Source organism: Coregonus lavaretus (genome assembly GCF_964263955.1).
Source record: "Coregonus lavaretus genome assembly, chromosome: 13".
Classification (NCBI taxonomy): domain Eukaryota; kingdom Metazoa; phylum Chordata; class Actinopteri; order Salmoniformes; family Salmonidae; genus Coregonus; species Coregonus lavaretus.
The window spans coordinates 18,247,379-18,265,267 of NC_140000.1; the positions used below are offsets into that span (position 1 = coordinate 18,247,379).

The 17,889-nt window shown below is 48.1% G+C and overlaps 1 protein-coding gene across 1 annotated transcript in view; it reads left to right on the forward strand.

Moving 5' to 3' along the window:
- Nucleotides 1-17,889, forward strand: part of ddr1 (discoidin domain receptor tyrosine kinase 1) — a 61,714-nt gene that overhangs the window by 37,422 nt on the left and 6,403 nt on the right. Inside the window, exons 9-17 of the mRNA XM_084174662.1 lie at nucleotides 4,493-4,742; nucleotides 5,080-5,208; nucleotides 6,847-6,900; nucleotides 8,787-8,953; nucleotides 9,190-9,406; nucleotides 10,315-10,461; nucleotides 10,774-10,927; nucleotides 14,883-15,015; nucleotides 15,245-15,372. Coding sequence (XP_084030788.1) covers nucleotides 4,493-4,742; nucleotides 5,080-5,208; nucleotides 6,847-6,900; nucleotides 8,787-8,953; nucleotides 9,190-9,406; nucleotides 10,315-10,461; nucleotides 10,774-10,927; nucleotides 14,883-15,015; nucleotides 15,245-15,372 — 1,379 coding nt within the window. The remainder of the gene's footprint in view (nucleotides 1-4,492; nucleotides 4,743-5,079; nucleotides 5,209-6,846; nucleotides 6,901-8,786; nucleotides 8,954-9,189; nucleotides 9,407-10,314; nucleotides 10,462-10,773; nucleotides 10,928-14,882; nucleotides 15,016-15,244; nucleotides 15,373-17,889) is intronic.

Consider the following 17,889-nt stretch of genomic DNA (forward strand, 5'->3'; position numbering starts at 1 on the left):
GATGATCTCTGCATGTGTAGTTCCCATCGTGAAGCATGGAGGAGGAGTTGTTATGGTGTGGGGGTGCTTGGCTGGTGACATTGTCTGTGATTTATTTTGAATTCAAGGCACACTTAACCAGCATGGCTACCACAGCATTCTGCAGCGATACGCCATCCCATCTGGTTTGGGCTTAGTGGGACTATCATTTGTTTTTCAACAGGACAATGACCCAACACACCTCCAGGCTGTGTAAGGGCTATTTGACCAAGAAGGAGAGTGATGGAGTGCTGCATCAGATGACCTGGCCTCCACAATCCCCCGACCTCAACCCAATTGAGATGGTTTGGGATGAGTCGGACGGCAGAATGAAGGAAAAGCAGCAAACAAGTGCTCAACAAATGTGGGAACTTCTTCAAGACTGTTGGAAAGCATTCCAGGTGAAGCTGATTGAGAGAATGCCAAGAGTGTGCAAAGCTGTCATCAAGGAAAAGGGTGGCTATTTGAAGAATCTCAAATATAAAATATATTTTGATTTGTTTAACACTTTTTTGGTTACTACATGATACAATGATAGCCTGAAAGGGTCTGTTCTCCTCTGACCTACTTGTCATATGTTCCTTGTTCCATGTTCTTTCATTTACATTTCAGTCAGTTAGTAGGATGCTCTCATCCAACTCAGAAATAAGTGCATTCATGTAAGTGAGCTGAAACGTGCTAGAAGAATGCAACAGTAAGACTTAAGATACATTATACATTATGTTCTTGTTATTTCTGTTTTCTAGCCAGGCTTGTGCAGGTCAGATTACCCAGCAGGCTTTGCTTTGTTGACTTATTAGGCTCCCTCCAGATTACAATCAGTTACATGTTAACCTCAGTGTTCCAGGAGTGTGCATGAGGGCATATGTGTGTGTGTGTTAGGGGTGTGTGTGTGTTAGGTGTGTGTGTGTGTGTTAGGGGTGTGTGTGTGTTTGTATTACACAGGTCCACATGTGGTTTCAGTTAGAGAGGTTGGCCCTACAGCAAGTGTCAGGTTAATGACTACCCTGTCAGTGGAGTCTTTATACCAGCCCTTCCTTCCCCAGTAGAGGGAACATTTCCCCCTTCTAGAGCCCTATCTCCCTCACCCTTTCTTTACCCCAGATGCCCTATCGCTCTCCCTCTTACCCTTCTTTTCCTCTCTGTATTCCCCCTCTCTTCCTGGCTATTATTTTCCCCGTAGGACTCCTATCTACCTCACCCTCTATCTTTTCTATTTATCTCTATTCCCTCTCTCTCCCTCTCTTCCTGTCCCCCTCTTTCTCTCTCTCTCTCCCTCTCTTCCTGCCCCCCCCCCCCCCCCTCTCTCTCACTCTCTCTCTCTTCTTGGCCCCCCTCTCACTCTCCCTCCATCTCCCTCTAGATCTCCTATTTTCTAGATCTACAGTTTGACCTCTCCCCCCACCCCTCCCTATCCCCCTCCCTCTCTCTCTCTCTCTTTCTCTCTCTCTCCTCACTATGTAGCAGTGATAGTCTATAGACGCATTGTCCCTCTGGTGGGCTGTAAAATGTATTTTCTCAAATCAATCAATCTCTTCTTTTCCCCCTCTTATCTGCACCTCACCTCACCCCTCTTCTCTTTCCTTTATCTTCTTGTTGTTGTTCTCTCTTCTCTTCCCTCTCATACTTTGTCACTCATCACTTTCCACTTTCACTCATTAGCATTTATAGCAGGCTCACAACAATGTTGCCAAAACAATCAAGAGTCAACAGGATTTAAATCCTGTTTTTAATTTCATGTTTTAATTGAATGCCCCCCTCTCCCCCTCCAATTAAAAAATATAGTTCAGCCTCAAAACATCTTCAGGGTTCAACCACAATGAATGGTAAAGATTAGTTATCACATTGACCATTTATTTATGCAGAATTTTGTTATTTTCCACCTACAGTGAGGGAAAAAAGTATTTGATCCCCTGTTGATTTTGTACGTTTGCCCACTGACAAAGAAACGATCAGTCTATAATTTTAATGCCAGGTTTATTTGAACAGTGAGAGACAGAATAACAACAACAAAATCCAGAAAAATGCATGTCAAAAATGTTATAAATTGATTTGCATTTTAATTATGGAAATAAGTATTTGACCCCCTCTCAATCAGAAAGATTTCTGGCTCCCAGTTGTCTTTTATACAGGTAAAGAGCTGAGATTAGGAGCACACTCTTAAAGGGAGTGCTCCTAATCTCAGCTTGTTACCTGTATAAAAGACACCTGTCCACAGAAGCAATCAATCAATCAGATTCCAAACTCTCCACCATGGCCAAGACCAAAGAGCTCTCCAAAGATGTCAGGGACAATATTGTAGACCTACACAAGGCTGGAATGGGCTACAAGACCATCTCCAAGCAGCTTGGTGACAACAGTTGGTGCGATTATTCGCAAATGGAAGAAACACAAAATAACTGTCAATCTCCCTCGGCCTGGGGCTCCATGCAAGATCTCACCTCGTGGAGTTGCAATGATCATGAGAACGGTGAGGAATCAGCCCAGAACTACACGGGAGGATCTTGTCAATGATCTCAAGGCAGCTGGGACCATAGTCACCAAGAAAACAATTGGTAACACACTACGCCGTGAAGGACTGAAATCCTGCAGCGCCCGCAAGGTCCCCCTGCTCAAGAAAGCACATATACATGCCCGTCTGAAGTTTGCCAAATGAACATCTGAATGATTCAGAGGAGAACTGGGTGAAAGTGTTGTGGTCAGATGAGACCAAAATGGAGCTCTTTGGCATCAACTCAAATCGCCGTGTTTGGAGTAGGAGGAATGCTGCCTATAACCCCAAGAACACCATCCCCACCGTCAAACATGGAGGTGGAAACATTATGCTTTGGGGGTGTTTTTCTGCTAAGGGGACAGGACAACTTCACCGCATCAAAGGGACGATGGACGGGGCCATGTACAGTCAAGTCTTGGGTGAGAACCTCCTTCCCTCAGCCAGAGCATTGAAAATGGGTCGTGGATGGGTATTCCAGCATGACAATGACCCAAAACACACGGCCAAGGCAATAAAGGAGTGGCTCAAGAAGAAGCACATTAAGTTCCTGGAGTGGCCTATCCCATAGAAAATCTGTGGAGGGAGCTGAAGGTTCGAGTTGCCAAACGTCAGCCTCGAAACCTTAATGACTTGGAGAAGATCTGCAAAGAGGAGTGGGACAAAATCCCTCCTGAGATGTGTGCAAACCTGGTGGCCAACTACAAGAAACGTCTGACCTCTGAGATTGCCAACAAGGGTTTTGCCACCAAGTACTATGTTATGTTTTGCAGAGGGGTCATACTTATTTCGCTCATTAAAATGCAAATCAATTTATAACATTTTTGACATGCGTTTTTCTGGATTTTGTTGTTATTCTGTCTCTCACTGTTCAAATAAACCTACCATTAAAATTATAGACTGATCATTTCTTTGTCAGTGGGCAAACGTACAAAATCAGCAGGGGATCAAATACTTTTTTCCCTCACTGTAGTACCTCTGTGCAATGTGATGTTCCTATTATAAGGAGGTAGTACATGGTCATGACAAGGCTAACGATGCATTATAACCGCAGGCTTTTAGTGTTACAATTTTTTAAAAACAAGATCAGGTGGGCCGTCGCGCTTCAGCAAACAAAGGAAAGGAGGGGTGCTCAACAACAATGACAACAATCATGAGAAGGGCTTACCAAGAAAAACTTCCAAAATAACTTATTTGAGGTAAAAATAAGTTGGAGCATAATAAAAACACGGACTATGCTATTGCACGCCACTGCATCGAAGCCAACCACGGCTCACCTTCCTCCCTGCGCTTTGTAGCCATAGAACAGGTCCACATTTCACCAAGATGAGGTGACATCATACATAAACTAAAACAAAGAGAGGCATTCTGGCAGTACTGCTTAGACACTGTGGATCCTATGTGGCTAGATGATTTTTCACTGTCCTCGTTTCTATAATGTTGTTGCCTTGATTTTTTGGGTCTCTGTGTCTCCGGATTCACAGACACCCAAATAACACTTATGTATATTTTGACATGGCCTATTGACTAATGAGATACATTATTTATCTTATTATTAGTATTATTTTGTGCTGTAATTTGCCATTTACCTTGAAATATATTATAATTATAATTGTTTTATATTGTTGCGTCTCAATGGATCACTAGGCTATAAATAGGAGCTAAGTGCAATGGTCAGGTCACTCTGAGGAAGACGTCAGCTTGACGTTGAAACATCAGTCACCTGTTCGCATCCTGTACAATGGATTAAAGTGAGCAAAAATAAATACATTTTTGGTTGAGTGCTCCAACTCCGTTTTACCTCGAATTAGTCCTTTTGGAAGTTTTTCTTGATAAGCCCTTCTCATTGTTATAAATATGTTCATTATCTTATTAACTATTTTTTCTCTTCCTCCTCCCCTCTCCCTCTCTCTTCCTCCCCCTCCTCCCCCTCTCCCTACCCATCTCTCTTCCTCCCCTCCCTCTCCCCTCTCCCCCATCCAGGTCCACAGTAATAACCGCCACACCCAGGGTGTGAGGGTCTTCAGTAAGGTAGAGTGTCAGTTTAAACCTGGCCTGTTACTCCCCTGGTCCTCGCCCCCCCTCTCCCTGGCTGTACCCCTGGAGGACCTGAAGGACCCCTCCTCACGCCCCATCTCCCTGCCCCTGGGGGGTCGCCCCGCCCAGATCTTACGCTGCCAGTTTGCCTTTGCAGACCGATGGATGCTCATCTCTGAGATCTCCTTCTACTCCGGTACGTTCAGTGTATTGCTCTCTTTCAGTGCCTTCCATTCTCATCTCACTCCTTTTTTATTCTCTCTCCTTTTCTCATTATCTCTGTAATTGTAACATTATCTCTCCTTTTCTCTCTGATTCTCAGTCTCTCTCTCCCCTTCTACTCTGTGGGATTCATGGTTATCTCTGATTGTCTTAGGAAGTTGATCATCCTATTCTATGGGCTGTATTTAGATGATATATGCAGTCTACTGTATGTATGCGTTATACACTGTTTAATACTATACTTGTTTATCCGTCTCTCTCTCTCTCTCTCTCTCTCTCTCTCTCTCTCTCTCTCTCTCTCTCTCTCTCAGAGCCTTATGGGGAGGGTGTCGACCCCATGGACACAGGCTCTGCTCTTCCTCCTCTTCCTCCTGTTTTCACCTCCTCCGTCAGCCCCGCCCTCAACCACAACTCCTCCAACTTCACTAGTGTTCCCTCTGGTGAGTCACCTCTCCTTCATCACTTGTACCTCTCCCTTTCACCCCCCTGTCCGTCTCACCCCCCTGTCCCTTTCATCCTCCTCTCCCTTTCATCCTCCTGTCCGTCTCATCCCCCTCTCCCTTTCATCCCCCTGTCCGTCTCATCCCCCTGTCCGTCTCATCCCCCTCTCCCTTTCATCCCCCTGTCCGTCTCATCCCCCTGTCCGTCTCATCCCCCTCTCCCTTTCATCCCCCTGTCCGTCTCATCCTCCTGTCCGTCTCATCCCCCTGTCCGTCTCATCCCCCTCTCCCTTTCATCCCCCTGTCCGTCTCATCCCCCTGTCCGTCTCATCCCCCTCTCCCTTTCATCCCCCTGTCCGTCTCATCCCCCTGTCCGTCTCATCCCCCTCTCCCTTTCATCCTCCTGTCCGTCTCATCCCCCTGTCCGTCTCACCCCCCTGTCCGTCTCACCCCCCCGTCCGTCTCACCCCCCGTCCGTCTCACCCCCCCGTCCGTCTCAACCCCCTGTCCGTCTCACCCCCCTGTCCGTCTCACCCCCCTGTCCGTCTCACCCGTCCGTCCGTCTCACCCGTCCGTCCGTCTCACCCCCCTGTCCGTCTCACCCCCCCGTCCGTCTCATCCTCCTGTCCGTCTCATCCCCCTGTCCGTCTCACCCCCCTGTCCGTCTCACCCCCCTGTCCGTCTCACCCCCCTGTCCGTCTCACCCCCCCGTCCGTCTCACCCCCTGTCCTTCTCATCCTCCTGTCAATCTCATCCCCCTGTCCTTCTCATCCTCCTGTCAATCTCATCCCCCTGTCCGTCTCACCCCCCTGTCCTTCTCATCCCCCTGTCCATCTCATCCCCCTGTCCGTCTCACCCCCCTGTCCTTCTCATCCCCCTGTCCATCTCATCCCCCTGTCCGTCTCACCCCCCTGTCCGTCTCATCCCCCTGTCCGTCTCACCCCCCTGTCCATCTCACCCCCCCGTCCGTCTCACCCCCCTGTCCGTCTCACCCCCCTGTTCGTCTCTTCCCCCTGTCCGTCTCATCCCCCTGTCCGTCTCACCCCCCTGTCCGTCTCACCCCCCTGTCCGTCTCACCCCCCGTCCGTCTCATCCCATTCTCTTCTCATCCCTCACCCTTTCCCCTCCCTTCCCACCTTCTTGCCCATTTTCACCCCTCCTCCATTCCTATTCCATTCCCCTCTCTCCTCTCCTCTCTCCTCTCCTTCTCCCTTTCCATCTTGCCCCTCACCCCACCATTTGTGATGAGTGTGGGCATGCAGTGTTCTAAGTTGTTTAAAGCAGTGCCAAAAACAGGTATAAGAAGTATCCACACCATCCAATGGCTTTGGACAGGTGCTGGATATCACTGTAGAAAAGAGCCATGTGTGAGCAGCCTCCTCCTCTACCCATCATGCTGTGTTAAAGCCCCTGGCCTCAGTCCAACCTCACACAACAGCCGTCTACACTGCAGCTTTCTCTGGCAACATGGTCGTCTGCAGAATAAGACATCTTTATTGTCCACGTGGAGGTGGACATCTCATATGCTACATGTCAACATGCTCTCATGCTTTTCAGTACCTTGAGAGGAACTCTCTCTCTTCTCCTCCTCTCTCTTCTCCTCTGTCTGATCACTCCTTCCATCCCCCGTTCCTCCAGAACCCCCCACCACCAACTCCATGATGGACAGCACGGGTAACAGCACACTGTCAGGTGAGACAGAGAGAGACAGGGGGATGGAAAGAGGGAAAGGAGCTACTTCCTTATATTGCCATTTCCCCTGATAACGGGTCTGTTTAAGACAGCTTAGAGCTGTCCTGACACCATGAGGGGGTTCAGAAGGAAAGGAAAGAGTGAGCAAGGAAGGGAGGGATGGAGGGATAGAGGGCAGGAGGGATAGAGGGATGGAGGGATGGAGGGATGGAGGGATAGAGGGCAGGAGGGATGGAGGGATAGAGGGATGGAGGGCAGGAGGGATAGAGGGCAGGAGGGATGGAGGGATAGAGGGATGGAGGGATGGAGGGATAGAGGGTAGGAGGGATAGAGGGATGGAGGGATAGAGGGATGGAGGGATAGAGGGATGGAGGGCAGGAGGGATAGAGGGATAGAGGGATGGAGGGATGGAGGGATGGAGGGATAGAGGGCAGGAGGGATAGAGGGCAGGAGGGATGGAGGGATAGAGGGATGGAGGGCAGGAGGGATGGAGGGATGGAGGGATAGAGGGATGGAGGGATAGAGGGCAGGAGGGATAGAGGGATGGAGGGCAGGAGGGATAGAGGGATAGAGGGCAGGAGGGATGGATGGATAGAGGGATGGAGGGATGGAGGGATGGATGGATAGAGGGATGGAGGGATGGATGGATAGGGGGCAGGAGGGATAGACGGATGGAGGGATGGAGGGATAGAGGGATGGAGGGATGGATGGATAGAGGGCAGGAGGGTAGGATGGAGGGAGGTGGAGTTCATTTTTTGACTCTGGGCCAAAGAGTGAAACACACTAACACAGCATGTTGCTTTGTGGTACCTCATCATATTCACATACAGCAACACCACTGTTTCCTTCCTGTGATCTCCCTAACTGCATGTTGACGGAACCAACGGAACCACTGTGGAACTAAGGAACATCAGATCATGGAACCAGACAATAACAGGCCTTTTTAGAGACTGTGGTGTATAGTGCTTTGTCTGTCTTAACGGCTGTGGTTAGGTGGCTTTGGATGTGTTTGTTTGAGTATGTGTGCATGCCGAGAGAGAGAGTGAGAGAGAGAGAGAGAGAGAGAGAGAGAGAGAGAGAGAGAGAGAGAGAGAGAGAGAGAGAGAGAGAGAGAGAGAGAGAGAGAGAGAGAGAGAGAGAGAGAGAGAGAGAGAGAGAGAGAGAGGAGAGAGAGAGAGAGAGAGAGAGAGAGAGAGAGAGAGAGAGAGAGAGAGAGAGAGAGAGGAGAGAGAGAGAGAGAGAGAGAGAGAGAGAGAGAGAGAGAGAGAGAGAGAGAGAGAGAGAGAGAGAGAGAGAGAGAGAGGTCTCACTTTACAACACTGTTTTGCATGTTTGAGCTGAACTCATAAACTGTGCGTGTGTGTGCGCATTCTATTTCCTTTATAATCAGAGCTGCTGCTCTCATGCAAGGTAATCTGGAACAGAAACACAGCTAAAACATTCTGTCCCCAGACCAGCCCTGAGGCTTTCACAGACCTCCCACACACACACAAAACATGAACACACACACCAGACAGTCAGTGAGCTTGATGAAAATATTTGGGTGTGACAGACAGATGCGTTCTCAGCAGCTCCCACTCTGACTATGCAGACAGTGCTAATACACAGAATGCAAAGCACATTAACACTGGGTCAGGAAACACACATAGACACACACTGGACAGGGAGGCACACAGGGGTAGTTCTAAAGTCACCCAGGCACACCTACAGCACACACACCCTCACACGCTACTCATATAAAGCACATAAACACTTACATATTTACTGATGAAATACTCACTCTCTCACATACCACATATACTGTCGCATACGCACACACACACACTCACACAAACACACTCACACAAAGACACACACACACTTCATTACGTTTCTGTTCTTCTCAGGGGCCGACTTCGATGCTGTGACCCCGAGGGCGGGCCTTCCTGTCGCCAAGGACGACAGCAGTAACACAGCCATCCTAATTGGCTGCCTGGTGGGCATCATTCTGCTGCTATTGGCTGTGATCGCTGGCATTCTGTGGAGGCAATACTGGAAGAAGATACTGGGCAAGGTGAAGGAGGAAAGACTTTCAGCATGACTTTCAAAATGGCTACCACTATCTGTCTCATGTACCTTTACATTCTTACTTAATGTACGTGTTGGCCTTTCAGGATCAATTTAGTCTGTCCAGTAGCGTGTATATGTGTGACTGTGTGTGTGTGTGTGTGTGTGTGTGTGTGTGTCACGTATGTATCCGCTGGCTTACTTGTGTGTGTGTTTTGCTAACCCTCTCCCTGTCCTCTCCAGGCCCAGGGCAGTCTGTCCAGTGAGGAGTTGCGTGTCCATCTGTCCGTCCCCTCAGACAACGTGGTGATCAACAACACACACAGCTACTCCAGCCGCTACCAGCGCATACACACCTTCCCTGACGACAGGGACAGGGAGCGCTGCGACGGAGAGGGAGAGTACCAGGAGCCCAGCGCACTGCTCCGACCACGAGACCACACCGGACGAGACAGCACCGGTAAGACATGGTCGCAGACAGACAGACCAACCGACAGACAGACAGACAGACAGACAGACACAGACAGACATTACTGTATTATTGGAAGAAAGAAAAGAAAATATAGCAACTGCTATATCAATTAGCCAGTTGATTTTAATAGGAAAGTTGAAGGAGAGAAATGTGGTACAGTAGAGTAAACACACAAAAGGATACAACAGATCCTGGAGAAATCTTAAAACACAAAAACTAAACATGACAACATCAGATCCTGCGATAGACACAGACAGGCAAATAGGGCGCGCACACACACACACACACACACACACACACACACACACACACACACACACACACAGGGCACAAGAGACCTATTGTTCACTGACGGGAAGGAAAAGAAAAGAGAGCGAGAGCATTCCTAGTTGCACCGCGCTGCAGGAGGCCACTATGCTGTCTTTACTATACACTGTGTAGATTAGAACAGTGTCACATTATACAGAAGAATAACAATATCACAGAAACATTATTATGTTGAATAACAGAAATATTATCCTCCCACATGTACTTTTTACCCCTGTGGTTGTTACGTTTGTTCATTGCCTGAGTTGTGTTAACCTTGCCTGGTGTTTGCTATGCTGTTCTGTTCTGTTCTCCCCATCTTAATGCATCCCTCCCCTTGTATTGTATGCTGTGTTTCGCTAACTTGTGTTGTGTTGTGTTTTTGTTGTGTTGTGCTGTGTTGTGTTGTGCTGTGTTGTGTTGTTTGCCTTGTGTGTATCGTGTGTTTTGCCTTGTCGTGTATATCGCATGTTGTTTGCCTTATTGTGTGTTTTGCGTGTTGTGTGCCTTGTTGTGTGTGTGGGTGCGTGTGTGTCTATGTGTGTGTGCGTCCATGTGTGTCTATGTGCTCCATGTGTCCCCACCCCCAGCCTTGCTGTTAAACAACCCAGCCTATGACCTCCTCCTGTCAGATCAGAGGCAGAATGGCTCAGGCTCCTCATGGCCCCTAACCGTCCCTATGGCCAGGGCCAGCTCCTCTCACCCTCAGGAGAAGAGCCTCAACAATGGGGCCCAGGGTAAGAGCCTCTGACTGGGTGAAAATACCAGGATTCACCCCCTCCCTGGAGCTCCATGGAGCTGGAATCATACTGTCTAGAATAACAGAGAAACATCAGTGCTCTGGGCATGTGTTTGATTATGAACCCTTTGTCCGTCACTCACTCACTGCATCAATTCACTCCATTTTGTGTAATGCTTTTAACATAATAAAATAATTTGTCTCAAAATTCTCATGACAAAGGCCTGCGCCCGCCTCTCTCTCAACTCCTCTATCCCTCCTTTCGCAACCTCTTCCCTCCTCTTCTCCCTCCCTCCATCCCTCCCTCCAGCCTGTGGTATGGACTTGGAGAAGGGCTTGCCCCCCACGCAGGAGGAGCCTCCCCCGTACCCCGATGCTCCTCCCTACCCGGCCCTGTCTCCCCCCTTCCCCGCCAGCGTGCCCCACTATGCAGAGGCGGACATCGTTAGCCTGCAGGGCGTCAGGTAAGAGGGGCAGACACCACTGAGGTTTTTAAATCACAATTAACATTTACATTTACATTTAAGTCATTTAGCAGACGCTCTTATCCAGAGCGACTTACAAATTGGTGCATTCACCCTATAGCCAGTGGGTTAACCACTTTACAATTTATTTATTTATTTATTTATTTTTTGGGGGGGGGGGGGCTAGACTGATTACTTCATCCTATCCCAGGTATTCCTTAAAGAGGTGGGGTTTCAAATGTCTCCGGAAGGTGGTGAGTGACTCCGCTGTCCTGGCATCGTGAGGGAGCTTGTTCCACCATTGGGGTGCCAGAGCAGCGAACAGTTTTGACTGGGCTGAGCGGGAACTATGCTTCCGCAGAGGAAGGGGAGCCAGCAGGCCAGAGGTGGATGAACGCAATGCCCTCGGTTGGGTGTAGGGACTGATCAGAGCCTGAAGGTACGGAGGTGCCGTTCCCCTCACTGCTCCATAGGCAAGCACCATGGTCTTGTAACGGATGCGAGCTTCAACTGGAAGCCAGTGGAGTGTGCGGAGGAGGGGGGTGACGTGAGAGAACTTGGGAAGGTTGAACACCAGACGGGCTGCGGCATTCTGGATGAGTTGTAGGGGTTTAATGGCACAGGCAGGGAGCCCAGCCAACAGCGAGTTGCAGTAATCCAGACGGGAGATGACAAGTGCCTGGATTAGGACCTGTGCCGCTTCCTGTGTAAGGCAGGGTCGTACTCTCCGAATGTTGTAGAGCATGAACCTGCAGGATCGGGTCACCGCCTTGATGTTAGCGGAGAACGACAGGGTGTTGTCCAGGGTCACGCCAAGGCTCTTCGCACTCTGGGAGGAGGACACAACGGAGTTGTCAACCGTGATGGCGAGATCATGGAACGGGCAGTCCTTCCCCGGGAGGAAGAGCAGCTCCGTCTTGCCAGGGTTCAGCTTGAGGTGGTGATCCGTCATCCATACTGATATGTCGGCCAGACATGCAGAGATGCGATTCACCACCTGGTTATCAGAAGGGGGAAAGGAGAAGATTAGTTGTGTATCGTCAGCGTAGCAATGATAGGAGAGGCCATGTGAGGATATGACAGAGCCAAGTGACTTGGTGTATAGGGAGAAAAGGAGAGGGCCTAGAACTGAGCCCTGGGGGACACCAGTGGTGAGAGCATGTGGTGCGGAGACAGCTTCTCGCCACGCCACTTGGTAGGAGCGACCGGTCAGGTAGGACGCAATCCAGGAGTGAGCCGCGCCGGAGATGCCCAGCTCGGAGAGGGTGGAGAGGAGGATCTGATGGTTCACAGTATCAAAGGCAGCAGACAGGTCTAGAAGGACAAGAGCAGAGGAGAGAGAGTTAGCTTTAGCAGTGCGGAGAGCCTCCGTGACACAGAGAAGAGCAGTCTCAGTTGAATGACCAGTCCTGAAACCTGACTGGTTTGGATCAAGAAGGTCATTCTGAGAGAGATAGCAAGAGAGTTGGCTAAAGACGGCACGCTCAATAGTTTTGGAAAGAAAATAAAGAAGGGATACTGGTCTGTAGTTGTTGACATCAGTGGGATCGAGTGTTGGTTTTTTGAGAAGGGGTGCAACTCTCGCTCTCTTGAAGACGGAAGGGACATGGCCAGCGGTCAAGGATGAGTTGATCAGCGAGGTGAGGTAGGGGAGAAGGTCACCGGAGATGGTCTGGAGAAGAGAGGAGGGGATGGGGTCAAGCGGGCAGGTTGTTGGGCGGCCTGCAGTCACTAGTCGCAAGATTTTATATGGAGAGAGAGGGGAGAAAGAAGTCAAAGCATAGGGTAGGGCAGTGTGAGCAGGACCAGCAGTGTCATTAGACTTAACAAACGAGGATCGGATGTCGTCAACCTTCTTTTCAAAGTGGTTGACGAAGTCATCCACAGAGAGGGAGGAGGGGGGGGGGGGGGGGGGAGGATTCAGCAGTGAGGAGAATGTGGCAAAGAGCTTCCTAGGGTTAGAGGCAGATGCTTGGAATTTAGAGTGGTAGAAAGTGGCCTTAGCAGCAGAAACAGATGAAGAAAATGTAGAGAGGAGGGAGTGAAAAGATGCCAGGTCGGCAGGGAGTTTAGTTTTCTTCCATTTCCGCTCAGCTGCCCGGAGCTCTGTTCTGTGAGCTCGCAATGAGTCATCAAGCCACGGAGCTGGAGGGGAGGACCGAGCCGGCCGGGAGGATAGGGGACACAGGGAGTCAAAGGATGCAGAAAGGGAGGAGAGGAGGGTTGAGGAGGCAGAATCAGGAGATTGGAGGGAGAAGGATTGAGCAGAGGGAAGAGATGATAGGATGGAAGAGGAGAGAGTAGTGGGAGAGAGAGAGCGAAGGTTGCGGCGGCGCGTTACCATCTGTGTAGGGGCAGAGTGAGTAGTGTTGGAGGAGAGCGAGAGAGAAAAGGATACAAAGTAGTGGTCGGAGACATGGAGGGGAGTTGCAGTGAGATTAGTAGAAGAGCAACATCTAGTAAAGATGAAGTCAAGCGTATTGCCTGCCTTATGAGTAGGGGGGCACTGCATCGCAGTGCTAACTGTGCCACTAGAGATCCTGGTTCGAATCCAGGCTCTGTCGCAGCCGGCCGCGACCGGGAGACTCATGGGCGGCGCACAATTGGCCCAGCGTCGTCCAGGGTAGGGGAGGGAATGGCCGGCAGGGATGTAGCTCAGTTGATAGAGCATGGCGTTTGCAACGCCAGGGTTGTGGGTTCGATTCCCATGGGGGGTCAGTATAAAAAAAAAAAAATGTATTCACTAACTGTAAGTCGCTCTGGATAAGAGCGTCTGCTAAATGACTAAAAAAAAAAAAAAAAAAAAAAAAAAAGGAGAGGAGTGGAAAGAAGGAGGCAGAGAGAAATTAGTCAAATGTAGACGTAGGGAGGTTGAAATCCCCCAAAACTATGAAGGGTGAGCCATCCTCAGGAAAGGAACTAATCAAGGCGTCAAGCTCATTGATGAACTCTCCAAGGGAACCTGGAGGGCGATAGATGACAAGGATATTAAAGCTTAAATGGGCTAGTGACTGTGACAGCGTGGAATTCAAATGAGGAGATAGACAGATGGGTTAGGGGAAAAATTGAGAATGACCACTTGGGAGAGATGAGGATTCCTGTGCCACCACCCCTCTGACCAGATGCTCTCGGGGTATGCGAGAACACATGGTCAGACGAGGAGAGAGCAGTAGGAGTAGCAGTGTTTTCAGTGGTAATCCATGTTTCCGTCAGCGCCAGGAAGTCGAGGGACTGGAGGGTAGCATAGGCTGGGATGAAGTCAGCCTTGTTGGCGGCAGAACGGCAGTTCCAGAGGCTGCCTGAGACCTGGAACTCCAGGTGTGTGGTGCGTGCAGGGACCACCAGGTTAGAGAGGCAGCAGCCACGCGGTGTGAGGCGTTTGTGTAGCCTGTGCGGAGAGGAGAGAACAGGGATAGGCAGAGGCATAGTTGACAGGCTGCAGCAAATGGCTACAATAATGCAGAGGAGATCGGAATGAAATGAACTAAACATCTGGGAAAGGAGAGAGCAGGCCTCCCTCACCAAAAAAAAAATATAACTCTCCCAACTTCCACCTCAGAAACTATAATTGTTTCACTGAACCACCCGAATAAAACTCTCCCAACTTCCACTTTAGAAATTAGAATTGTTGTAAACTACAGCAGACTGTTATCAGTAGCTGTAATTAAGTACAGCAGCTACCAACCACCTAACGTTAATGCCTCGGATAATGAGGTTAGAAAAACAGCTGAATAGTGGCAGCTAGCTGGCTCAATCACAGGTACTCTTAAGCATGAAATAACATTGGAAACAACTAACCACAGTTGCTAAAAACCCACCTTTTTAACTTGGACTTTAATCAGTGATCTCTCTTTGTTTTTACGTTCTTTTATTGCCTTTTTCGTGTTTCTACTCTAAAGTGTGTTGTGATTTGAAATGCACTTTCAATACAATTTGCTGTGATTTGTCTTGTCAGTGGTAACAACACGTATGCAGTGCCAGCCCTGACCTCCCCCAGCCCCACTGCAGCAGACTCCACCCCCCTGCCTGAACTGCCCCGACACTGTCTGGTCTTCAAGGAGAAATTGGGAGAAGGACAGTTTGGAGAGGTACGCCTGTGTGTGTGTGTGCAAGTGTGTGTTAGCTTGACAACTCACACTAAATTCTTCCGCTGCTCTGTCGTTCACTACATACTTTAGTCTGAGACTGTCATCATTTAAGTAATTTATGGTGACGAAGGTTGGTTTTCTGATTATCTGAGACAGTGACTATACTTGGACTTTTAGTTGTGGTGGTTGGTTGTCTGTAGGTAACTTTTCCCATTGGTTCCTTCCTCAGGTGCACCTGTGTGAGATAGAGAGTCCTCAGGACCTGCCTAACCTGGAGTTCCCTTTCAACGTGAGGAAAGGACGCCCTCTGCTGGTGGCTGTTAAGATACTGCGCCCTGACGCCTCCAAGAACGCCAGGTCTGTCTCAGGATAGTTAATCTAAATCATTTAGCGAACAATTGCCATTTCAAGAGCTATTAAGAACATCTAATGTTGGTCCTAAAGTTTTGCGTTTCTTTCTCAGTTTCTACCTCTCTCTCTCTCTCTCTCGCTCCATCTCTTCTCTACTTTTTTTTGCTTTTTTTCCATTTCAATTGTTGATCTCTCAATTTCAATTTCAATTTCAATTTCAATTCAATTTAAGGGCTTTATTGGCATGGGAAACGTGTGTTAACATTGCCAAAGCAAGTGAAGTAGATAGTAAACAAAAGTGAAATAAACAATAAATATTAACAGTAAACATTACACTCAGAAGTTTCAAAAGAATAAAGACATTTCAAATGTCATATTATGTATATATACAGTGTTGTAACAATGTGCAAATAGTTAAAGTACAAATGGGAAAATAAATAAACATAAATATGGGTTGTATTTACAATGGTGTTTGTTCTTCACTGGTTGCCCTTTTCTTGTGGCAACAGGTCACAAATCTTGCAGCTGTGATGGCACACTGTGGTTTTTCACCCAGTAGATAAGGGAGTTTATCAAAATTGGGTTTGTTTTCGAATTCTTTGTGGATCGCTGTAATCTGAGGGAAATATGTGTCTCTAATATGGTCATACATTTGGCAGGAGGTTAGGAAGTGCAGCTCAGTTTCCACCTCATTTTGTGGGCAGTGTGCACATAGCCTGTCTTCTCTTGAGAGCCAGGTCTGCCTACGGCGGCCTTTCTCAATAGCAAGGCTATGCTCACTGAGTCTGTACATAGTCAAAGCTTTCCTTAAATTTGGGTCAGTCACAGTGGTCAAGTATTCTGCCACTGTGTACTCTCTGTTTAGGGCCAAATAGCATTCTAGTTTGCTCTGTTTTTTTGTTTGTTCTTTCCAATGTGTCAAGTAATTCTCTTTTTGTTTTCTCATGATTTGGTTGGGTCTAGTTGTGTTGTTGTTGTTGTCCTGGGGCTGTGTGGGGTCTGTTTGTGTTTGTGAACAGAGCCCCAGGACAAGCTTACTTAGGGGACTCTTCTCCAAGTTCATCTCTCTGTAGGTGATGGCTTTGTTATGGAAGGTTTGGGAATCGCTTCCTTTTAAGTGGTTATAGAATTTAACGGCTCTTTTCTGGATTTTGATAATTAGCGGGTATTGGCCTAATTCTGCTCTGCATGCATTATTTGGTGTTTTACGTTGTACACGGAGGATGTTTTTGCAGAATTCTGCATGCAGAGTCTCAATTTGGTGTTTGTCCCATTTTGTGAATTCTTGGTTGGTGAGCGGACCCCAGACCTCAGAACCATAAAGGGCAATGGGTTCTATAACTGATTCAAGTATTTTTAGCCAGATCCTAATTGGTATGTCAAATTTTATGTTCCTTTTGATGGCATAGAAGGCCCTTCTTGCCTTGTCTCTCAGATCGTTCACAGCTTTGTGGAAGTTACCTGTGGCGCTGATGTTTAGGCCGAGGTATGTATAGTTTTTTGTGTGCTCTAGGGCAACGGTGTCTAGATGGAATTTGTATTTGTGGTCCTGGCAACTGGACCTTTTTTGGAACACCATTATTTTTGTCTTACTGAGATTTACTGTCAGGGCCCAGGTCTGACAGAATCTGTGCAGAAGATCTAGGTGCTGCTGTAGGCCCTCCTTGGTTGGTGACAGAAGCACCAGATCGTCAGCAAACAGAAGACATTTGACTTCAGATTCTAGTAGGGTGAGGCCGGGTGCTGCAGACTGTTCTAGTGCCCTCGCCAATTCGTTGATATATATGTTGAAGAGGGTGGGGCTTAAACTGCATCCCTGTCTCACCCCACGGCCCTGTGGAAAGAAATTTGTGTGTTTTTTGCCAATTTTAACCGCACACTTGTTGTTTGTGTACATGGATTTTATAATGTCGTATGTTTTTCCCCCAACCCCACTTTCCATCAATTTGTATAGCAGACCCTCATGCCAAATTGAGTCAAAAGCTTTTTTGAAATCAACAAAGCATGAGAAGACTTTGCCTTTGTTTTGGTTTGTTTGTTTGTCAATTAGGGTGTGCAGGGTGAATACGTGGTCTGTCGTACGGTAATTTGGTAAAAAGCCAATTTGACATTTGCTCAGTACATTGTTTTCACTGAGGAAATGAACTAGTCTGCTGTTAATGATAATGCAGAGGATTTTCCCAAGGTTGCTGTTGACGCATATCCCACGGTAGTTATTGGGGTCAAATTTGTCTCCACTTTTGTGGATTGGGGTTATCAGTCCTTGGTTCCAGATGTTGGGGAAGATGCCAGAGCTAAGGATGATGTTAAAGAGTTTAAGTATAGCTAATTGAAATTTGTGGTCTGTATATTTTATCATTTCATTGAGGATACCATCAACACCACAGGACTTTTGGGGTTGGAGGGTTTGTATTTTATCCTGTAGTTCATTCAATGTAATTGGAGAATCCAGTGGGTTCTGGTAGTCTTTAATAGTTGATTCTAAGATTTGCATTTGATCATGTATATTTTTTTGCTGTTTGT